This window comes from Peromyscus californicus, unplaced genomic scaffold, assembly GCF_007827085.1.
Source record: "Peromyscus californicus insignis strain IS unplaced genomic scaffold, ASM782708v3 Scaffold_10__1_contigs__length_136768540, whole genome shotgun sequence".
In the NCBI taxonomy this organism is placed as follows: Eukaryota; Metazoa; Chordata; class Mammalia; order Rodentia; family Cricetidae; genus Peromyscus; species Peromyscus californicus.
Genome location: NW_026294391.1, coordinates 130,196,602 through 130,206,042, shown reverse-complemented (window position 1 = coordinate 130,206,042; position 9,441 = coordinate 130,196,602). Strand labels below are relative to the sequence as shown.

General features: G+C 46.4%; 1 protein-coding gene and 1 long non-coding RNA gene across 10 annotated transcripts in view; one reads left to right on the top strand and one right to left on the bottom strand.

The window, feature by feature from the left end:
* Positions 1-41: 41 nt before the first annotated feature.
* Positions 42-4,256, bottom strand: LOC128111949 (protein EOLA1). Of its 2 annotated transcripts, none has more exons than XM_052740535.1 (3): positions 4,148-4,256; positions 1,374-1,646; positions 42-605 (listed from the first exon to the last, which is right to left on the bottom strand). In XM_052740535.1, the coding sequence occupies exons 2-3, from the start codon at positions 1,624-1,626 to the stop codon at positions 343-345; spliced, it is 516 nt and encodes a 171-aa protein (XP_052596495.1). In that variant the 5' UTR covers positions 1,627-1,646; positions 4,148-4,256; the 3' UTR covers positions 42-342. The 2 variants fall into 2 exon arrangements, with proteins under 2 accessions (XP_052596495.1, XP_052596487.1); XM_052740527.1 differs by having other exon boundaries at positions 4,112-4,226.
* LOC128111959 (uncharacterized) overlaps positions 4,255-9,441 on the top strand; it is a 29,400-nt gene continuing 24,213 nt past the window's right edge. For 3 of the 8 annotated variants that reach the window (XR_008218801.1, XR_008218802.1, XR_008218800.1), the window contains exons 1-2: positions 4,255-4,512; positions 8,041-8,144. This is a non-coding gene — a long non-coding RNA (uncharacterized LOC128111959). Of the gene's footprint in view, positions 4,513-4,941; positions 6,239-6,259; positions 6,435-8,040; positions 8,145-9,441 lie in introns of those variants that run through there. The other 5 variants (XR_008218806.1, XR_008218793.1, XR_008218797.1 and 2 more) reach the window with 5 other exon arrangements.

The window sequence follows — 9,441 nt, the reverse complement described above, 5'->3', positions numbered from 1 at the left end:
TAAAGATACAGGAAAGGACAAAGGGAGCCCAGACACTAAACTCTTATCAATACATTTATTTGTGCAATACAGAAAACCATAGGACTAATGTGAACTTCAGCAAAAAGTCATTTCCTGGCAGTTTTCCTTTTCTATAAAAGCCAAGGTTCTTGAGGTTTTGCGTCTCAATGACATAGCCACAGTAGATGGGAAGTCCTCACTGCTATCCCCGTCATTGAGAGCATAGCAGTCTGAGTCTGGGAACAACATAGAGTGGGCTGTGGTCTACATGGCAGCAATGGCTTTGAGTCACCGTGATATTTAGAGGTTTATACTATGATGGACTAATGGCAGGGCCATTATTTACTTGTTTTCTTGACACTGTTCTCTAGAGCATTCACTGCTCCACCCCTTCCCCGGAGGGATCAGGTGCTCTGGGATATCTACCTGGAATATATCCTTCCCCCCTTTTCTAGGTATGGGCTCTAGTAACCATCTGGGGTTTGAAATTGGAGTCAGGTACTTCTGCTGCAGGTTGGTTAGCACAGCTTGAGTTTCCAGTTCTATAACCTCATTGGCAGCTAAAGTTTCTGGACACTGCAAAGTCTCTCCAATGTCAACAAGTCCTAGGCACAAAGACAAAAACATACAGATGTATTCTCTTCTATATAGCAAGGTTATCTTTATGACAGCAGGGTCACTATAGTGTCAACTGATGGGGTATAACATATCACCAAAATGATAAGAAACAGGGATTTTTCCCACTGAATACTGGGGACATGACCAATTGAACTAGGGAATCTTGGGTGAGGCAGCCACAGGCCTTAAGAAAAAGGAGAGTGGCTTGTCCTCAGTGACTCTTGCTTTAAATGACAGTCAGGTTCTAGCATACTGCTAAGGCTGGTGTGTATCTACTGAAAGAGCACCAGCCAGGAAGACTATAGTCAATAAGATTCCTAATTAGGTCACCAGTTGACTGTATTAGATGTTGATTGGTATCTTACCCAGGGTCCTTGTGACAGGCATTAGAAGCCATGAACGTAGCCTTTCTCTAGATAACCCTCCACTTTTTTAGTGTCTATGCTGAACTAAGGCCATGCCTTTTACACATATTCATGCACACATAGTCCAATGCTACAAACAGGTACTGACTTGACACAGGCTTTCAGTTCACAACACAAACATGATCTGAAGTCCAGAGTCAAGAGGTAACTATGTGCATCTGTGGAACCCAGGCTTATGTACCCCAGCCTAGTTACTCCAGAAGCTCTTAAGAGAGGCTACTTAGAAACTTTAGCCCACACCCTCTAGCTCAAAGCAAAACAGAGCCTGTTTTGAATTGTTTTGGATCCTGTCTGAATTGTCTACTTCATATTTAATACAGCTTCACTTACCAGCTATCACGCCTCTGCCATATTTTTCTCCTTCCTGTAGTAAGGTCTGAATCTGTGTCAGGGTCATTCCCAACCTCTCTATGAGCACCTCCTGCCAGGCATCATCTTCCCAGTCCCTGTGAGCAATGTGGATGGCGATGGTACATTTCTGATGGCTCCTCAATAGGGGACGCCAACGTGTCTCAAGAGTCTTGACTCCATTTAAGATTAAACCAGCATAGGGCTGCCGGAAGGAGAGGCAGGAAAACTTCATTTTCCTCAGAGTCTTTGAGCCTAAACACAGAAGCATATCACAGCTCAGCTCTTCAGGTTCATGTCTATTAGGCCTCACCTTCCCCAGATGTTTCTCATGTGCCCCGAAACTCCACTGAATTTGATGTGTTACAGGTTAATGGTGCCCTGCTCAATGTCAGGACCAATGCCAATGGCTGGAATTAGGATGATGCATGGTCCATGTAGTCTTTGGGGGGCTCACAAAATAGGATGGAAACAGCTAGAGAAAGGTACCAGGAGAACAGTGTGGTCAGTGCTGACAGAGGTCACTGGGCCCTAGCGGAACACATAGGAGGGAAGGCCGTCTTGACCTAGTCAGGCTTCACATCTGAGTAGGCTGGCTTTAGCACAGAGGAACAGTCTTAGCTTTCCTACTTTTTCTTCCTATGTCACTGTCACCAATACTCTTTGCTTCCTGGCCCTGTCATTATAGTTCATATAGGTGTGGAATTGTCAAGCTCCAATCTGAGTCAGTAAACACCAACCCTTGAAATGTAAACTTGATTTACTTTTGGAATTCCCTTCTAAGTTCCTGCCTTGACTTTCCTCAATGATGGATTGTGACCTGGAAATACAAGCCAAACAATGCTCCCTGCCCCCACAAGCTTTTTGTCAGTATTTTATCTCAGTCAACAGAAATCAAAATATAACATTTTCCTACATTGCTTTTGGTCATGGTGTTTGTCATACCAACAGAACGAAACTAGAACACTAATTAAGCCAGTTCTTTGTCACTGAGGACCAGCCTATCACACTCATTCTAGGTCCTAGAATCCAGGACCTCTGTTCTGCCAGTCTGCTTTTGCTCAGCATCACTGTCTCTCCATTCCATGAGTGGATGGTTCTGCCTCTGAGAACAGTGACTGCACACTTTTTACTACACAATGAAAGTCCCTTCTGTGAGTAACTCATGCCTCCAGGCTTACCCTACCTTCTTTACACAGTGCCCACAGCAGAAATGTCAAATACTGGTCCACACACAAATCTCTACTTCCTCTGACCTCCCCCCCTACCATATGATCCCTTCCTTTTGTGTTCCATCCCCTGACACTCCTCTCAAACCTGGTCTTACAGGGAGAACAATTGGCCTATGACAACTCTGCCTTCACAACACTCAATACCTCAGCATCCCTGGCTGCCCCTTTCCCAGGCTTCCATGATGCTCAATGGCCTGCTCTGGCTGCTATGACATGGTCCACACCTTCTTACTCAGGTGACTGAGCCAGGCTGTTGGACTTGGGAGTTCAACTTCTATGAACCCAAATCTACCAGTTTCTCCTTCGTAAGTGAGGTCACAGTCTGTCCTATTTTTATTGCCTAGATGTAGTAGCTCTTATGCTTGCCCTTTCCTCCTCCCACCAATTGGTACACAGCGCTACTTGTCTATGAATGCTTCCCTAAACATCATCTTCCATTATCTCCACAGCCACCATCCTATCAAGCCCCTACCATCCACTGCCTTTTCAAGCGCCATTTTTCAGAGGCCCTGTGCTGTGAAACTTGCCTGCTGCTCTCTACTATCCACACTGCACTTAGAATGATCTTGGTACTGGGGTCGTCAGATCATCTCATTCTTTAGCTGAAATCTGCCAAGGGCTCCTGTCCCAACCAGTCCAAAGCACACCTATTTCAGTAGGCCCCCTCAGGCTCCCTTGTAATCTGGCTGCCCACCCTAGACATGTGCTCTCTTCCCACTTCATTCACTACCCTGCAGCCAAACCAGCTGAGTGCCCTTCCTCAGGGTACTGCAGACAAGCCTGTTCTGTGGATGAAGAAGCGGCTCTCCTTGGCTTGTCTCTGCTTCCCCACTTGCACAAGCAGAAGGTAGATAAGGAAAACATCAAGTAAAAGATAGTTATGTTGGCTACTGGCAACAGGAAAGGCTTCTACTCAGCAAGTTTTAGAGATCAACAGGAACTACAGCTGGCCTTACAGAGAACACACACGTGCATCTCACTCAAAGCTTGGTTCAAGGTCCCTTTCTGACTGGGACAAGGACCACCTGATGTAGAAAGTTAATTCTGCAAGTGGTTCCCATTATTAAGCCAAGCATGCACGATCTAACAGGAGGAAAACAATGCCACACAGAATGTGTTTGCATGGAAATGTTCAGGTGTACTGAATCCCAGTGCTTTCAATGTTATCTGGTAGATGAAACTGGACATAGTCACAAGAGCCACAGATCGGCACCCCTCACAGTCTGGGGTCTCAGTTCATAGCCTAAAAGTAAGGAGGGACTGGTGCCTGTGGAGCAGCATACATAGTTTCCATGCGCCTGCATCCACACTTCGGAGAAACAGTGAGATGCTGGCAAGATGGGGCAGACAAAGATCAGCCTTGGGTTAGACTAGCTTTGAGATGGCCTTGCATGGGTTATGAGTTAGTTGCCCAGTCAGGGAAGCCGGAGCCTGGGGCACTTTCAATTGGGATGGGGGAAAGCTCACAGGCTCCCACTCAGAGATTACCTGTCCTTTGCCTGCTGTGGGTCTCTTCAGCCTTACCGCTTAGCACTCGGCCAACTCCTGTTTACAGCAGAGTCCTCCGCCTTTCAGCGTTCCAGGGAGGCCTCCAGTACCAGCGGCTCCTAAGCGTGGGTGGCTAACACTGGCTCTAAATAAAGGAAAGCATTTGGCTAGTGCCGAGCAGAGTTCTGGGACTTTAACTCTTTAAGTAGAGGAACAAACGTGGAGACGAATCCACGCCCTTACGCACATAATCTTGCGTAAGCACGCACACTAGGTCCATTTACGTGCCTAAACATTCGCAGCCAATTAGAACTACAGGCACCATTCATGCATCAGGAATAGGAAGATGCGGACTTACGTAATTGAGCTGTAAGCCACACTGGATGCTAGGAGACTTTGTGGTATTTACCGGTTTCTTAAAGCAATCTGTCAGATAAAGCTGGGTCAGGGTCGGGTCGGCAGTAGGCTGCTGGGAAGAAAAAGAAATGAGAAAAGGAATCGGGATTCAGTCAGATGGGTTCCGAAAGTAGCAGAGTGCCAGGCAGCAGGAGCTGCGGGGTGGGAACTTTAAGGGAAGAGGCTTGTTGAGGAGGGGCTTGGAATAGGTCCAGGGAAGAGCTGTGAGTCCTGAGGTTAGGCATTGGGGTGGGACGGGGCGGGGCGGGGCGGGGTTGTGAGCACCCGGTCGGGGAGTCAGGAACGGGGGAGTTTGTGCACTGAAGAATCCCTTGGGAACAGATTGGAATTGCCAGTGCTTGTAATCTGGGTTGGGCTGTGAACCGAGTTGGGCGGGGTGTGTTGTTCTGCATGGGTGGGGCTACGGGGATATTAGGGCAGAACTTTGATTTCCAACTAAATTAAGTTGGCCCAGATCTGCTTAAGGTGAAAGGAAGGGCTGTGCATGCTGAAATGGCAGTGGTGGGCCAGACTGTGAATGCTAAGTAAGGTGGGCAGGACCTCAAAGTACCATCCAGGGCTGTGAGTGATGAGATAGGTTGACAGAGCTGAGTTTTGGATCCTGTCATTTGTGATGGAGGGTTACTGGAGGAGGAAGGAATGCCTTGGCTTGCTGAATTAGGAGGGTGGGCGGGGCTGTATATGCTGAGGTAGAGGTTGGGAGCGGTTCAGTGATTGATGACATATGAAGTAGGAAAATAGCTTTGGATAGTGATGTAATAAAGACCTAGAAACTCTGAAAGAGAAGAGAGAGGCCGTTTGTGGTGATATAGGAGTGGTATGAGGGGCACACATTCTGGGTTAGTAGTGGTGGGAGATACTGTGTGTGTTGATGTCCAGTGGGGGTTGGAGTGGTGGGCAGTGCTGTGTGTGCAGGAATAGGAGTGGTGAGTGGTGTTGCAAATGTTGCCCTAGGCATGTAGGGTCTACAGAATACCAGAAAGATGCTCTAGTTATTGACTTATGGAGGGGGAGGGAGACTTTGAATACTAATATACTATGGCAGAGGGCCACTGGAGGGAGAAGAACAAAACTGCATGCGGAAGTAGGAGTGGTGGGTACAGCTGTGAGTGCTGACCTAGGGTGTGTCTCAACAGTAACAGGGATGATTATCAATGGTAAGATATGAAGTGGGGCTGGAGCTTTGGATATTGATACAATATGATGCAGGGCCACTGAAGTCGAGGGCAGAACAGTGCATGCTGAAGTGAGAGTAATTGGTAAGGATATGAGTGCTGACCTAGGTGGGCAAGGCTTTGGAAGAACCATGGCAGTGCTGTGAGTGAAATATGAAGTAGAGCTTTGAATACTGTCATAATATAGTTTGGACTGCTGCTGAAGGGCTGGGCTGTGTGCTGACCTCTGTGTCTGAGTCCATGGGAGCAGTGATGTAGGAAGTAGGGAGAGAGCATTGAATTCTAACCTAATATAGGGTGATGCTAATGGAGAAGCTGGTGGTGCTGAAAATAGCTAGGGCCAGAGATAAAGAGAAGCAGGGTGGGCCTGTGAGTGGTATAGTAGAGCTGGAGGGGCTTCTGGGAGAGCAAGGTAAGGCTGTTAGTGGCAATGTATGGTGGGACAAGAAGTTCAGGGCAGAACTGTGGGTTACAAGGTAAGGCATTTGGAGTGGGGCTGCAGGAAGAGGAGCAGAGCAGGACTATGAGAGCTAAGGTAGGAAAATGGGGGAAGTGACATATTTGTTGCTAAATAGATGGGGGTGAGGCTATGGGAGGAGCATGATAGGACAGGGACCTTTTAGGTACAGTCAATGAGGCTTGGGACTGTGTAGATGTAATTCAGTGTAGATGTAGCTAACGGTTTTATCAGACAAGAAACACAGAGCCGATTCAGAGAAGAAAGCCAAGAGGTCAGAGCCAAGAGTCTCACCCTTCCTGATTCAGGGATCCTCCTCAGCCAAGAGAGCTCCCCGAAAGAGGAGCCCTCCTTCCTGTGTGTCTGTCTCTCAAGTCTCTCTGTTCTGGCTTCTGATTGGTTGTAAACCCAATCATGTGACTGCCTCGTCACTGCCTGTATGTACCGCCCTCCAGGTCCTTAAAGGCGTACACCACCACTGCCACGCACTTGCTATGGCTCTAATAGCTCTGACCCCAGGCAACTTTATTTATTACCACCACAGTTGCCTGACTCTTGAGCCTCTGGATGAGACTGTCCTGGGATATCTCCTCTCCAGCCACCCTCTACACACAGGTTTCTAAGCTACAACTTCTTCCTAACCCTATAAGTCTTTAAGATCTTCTTATTTGGGGGTCTCATCACCAGATGTCAGTCCTAGCTCTCTTCATCTGTATTCTCAGGGCTATGCTATGTACTTCCTTGTCTCTGACCCAATAGACTTCACTAGGTCAACTACTTTTGACTTCTCAGTGTCCATGCTCTACAATGCCTATCTCACTTCTGTATTAATTGCCCTATTCCTTCAGGACACAATTTCACCATCTACTGCCCAGGATTTAGGAACTTTTGTCTCTCAGCTCTGGTAGCGTTTTGCAAGAGTCCCCAGTGTTTCTTGTGTTGGGCTCATGGAACCCACCTAAGACTGTAGCTGTTCTCTCAGAGAGAGAAAGGGTTTCTGAGGTCTCCAAGGCAAAGGGGAGATAATCTATGCAGCACATCAGGACCTTAAAGACCAGTTGCCCAGATTCTCTTCTGTGTTGGCCTCTCCTACTGGACTTCTTCCTCCTTGGATGTCTGCTGGCTTCCTCCTGACAGCTGAGCACATGCTTGGAGCAGTTTCAAATCATGAGCCAGAGCATCTTGAATGTAGACTGCTCCTCCCCCTGTACCCTGCTATGCCAAAAAAAAGGAACTTGTAGTGATATTTTATCTGTGTACCCCAATAAAGTTTATCTGAGGATCAGAGGAAAAAGCCAGCCACTATAGTAAATATAGAGGTCAGGCAATGGTAGCACATGCCTTTAGTCCTATCACTCAAAAGGCAGAGATCCATTTGGATCTTTGTGAGTTCTAAGGCCACAATGGGATAAGAACCAGGTGTGGTGGTACACACCTTTAATCCCAGCACTAACTATAAAGGTCTGGAGGTCTTTACAGACAAACAGGAAGTGATAAAGCTGGGCAGGAAGGGGAAGTGATGTAGCTGGGTGTAGAGAGGAAATGAGATGGCAGAACAGAATGGCATATTGACATAGGTATATAGGAAGTAGGTTTTTTTTATTTGACTGAGGATCTTCAAGTGGTAAGAACGTGGCTGGCTTCTTTCTGCTGTTCTGATCTCTCAGCTTTTTACCCCAATATCTGGCTCTGAGTTTTTATTAATAAGACCATTTAGCAATTCGTCTACACCCAAGGAACCAAATCCGTGAAGTAGATGTTTTCTAGTAGGGAACTGAAGAAGGGCTCTTTATCCCGACTCACACAGCTGCCCTGAGAGTGTATTGTAGTGAGTATGTTGAGTGGAGTATGCACTATAACACAATTTCCTTTTTTGCCAGATTGAACAGCAGGAGCCTGATCTGTTCCCTGACATGAAAGTACAAGGTTAGTTTTTGCTGCAGTATCCACTAGGCCTTGGAAGAATCACCTTACTGGGTTACAGGTAGGATCCCATGGCATTTCTCCTGGACACCAGAATGTCTATCTGTCTTGACTTTCATTTGAAATAATAATTCATTACTGTGATAATTTGAATGTAATTAGCCCCTTCATCTTATAGAGAGTGGCACTATCAGGAGGTGTGGCTTTGTTGGAGTAGGTATGGCCTTGTTGAAGGAAGTGTGTTACCATGGGGGGTGGGCTTTGAGGTCTCATATATGCCTCAAAGCCATGCCCAGTGCTTCAGAATACTTCCTGTTGCCTCTGAGTAAGATAGAAGGACTCTCAGCTCCAGCACCATGTCTGCCTGCATGCCACCATGTCGCATCATGATGATAACGGACTAAACCTCTGACAATGTAAGCCACCACAATGAAATGTTTTTCATTTATGAGTTGCCATGGTCATGGTGTTTTTTTCACAGCAATAGAAACCCTAACTAAGACAACTACCAATCCTGGAATGATCTGCTTTCTGACCACTTCTCTCAGACCACATTCTCTTTAGAGACTGTCTTCTGACTACTGCTCTCATAGTGTCCTGGTGAGCACTCACCCAGCATTCTCAGATCATCCGTTGGAACATTAGCCTTAATTCCTTTCCCCACCTAACATTATATGGCCTTTGCCTGGTTGCTCTAGAGATGCTGCTCAGTAAGCACTGTGATTTTTATTAACAACTCCTGTGCTCCTAGCCCAGTGGTTCTCAACATTCCTAAAGCTGTGACCTTTTAATACAGTTCCTCATGTTGCAGTGACCCCCATCCATAACATTATTTTCATTGCAACTTCATAACTGTAATTTTGCTACTTTTATAAATTAGTAATGTAACCCACAGGTTGAATACCACTGCCCTAGTCCATAACTCCTTTGTCTCAACTCCTTTTGCACCTCAAAAAAATGCTACCATCACTCCCCTTGCTTATTTGACTCAGAAATACAGGATGAAGGTGCTCTCCACTGGAGATGGTTCATTTTTGTTTCTGTCCTGATTCCTAAGTTCCATGAGTCTGTCATCTCCTTGATCCAGATTCGTATCATCCCTTCAAATATTCCTTACTCAGTCCAGCTTCCTACTCTGGGAAACACCTTTAGCACATTTCCCCCTGTGGAGTTACTACTCTTGTTTGGTTGGAATGATAGGGACCACTTTTGAAGTCTGTGTACTATTCCTGTGATGAATATCCATTTCAGTTACCTTGACCTTACACCCCAGGGATAATTTGCCTCTGTTTAAGGGCTACTTTTGACTCAGCATTAACCAAGTGCTTGTAAATATATCTGCATGTCAAAGAATATCC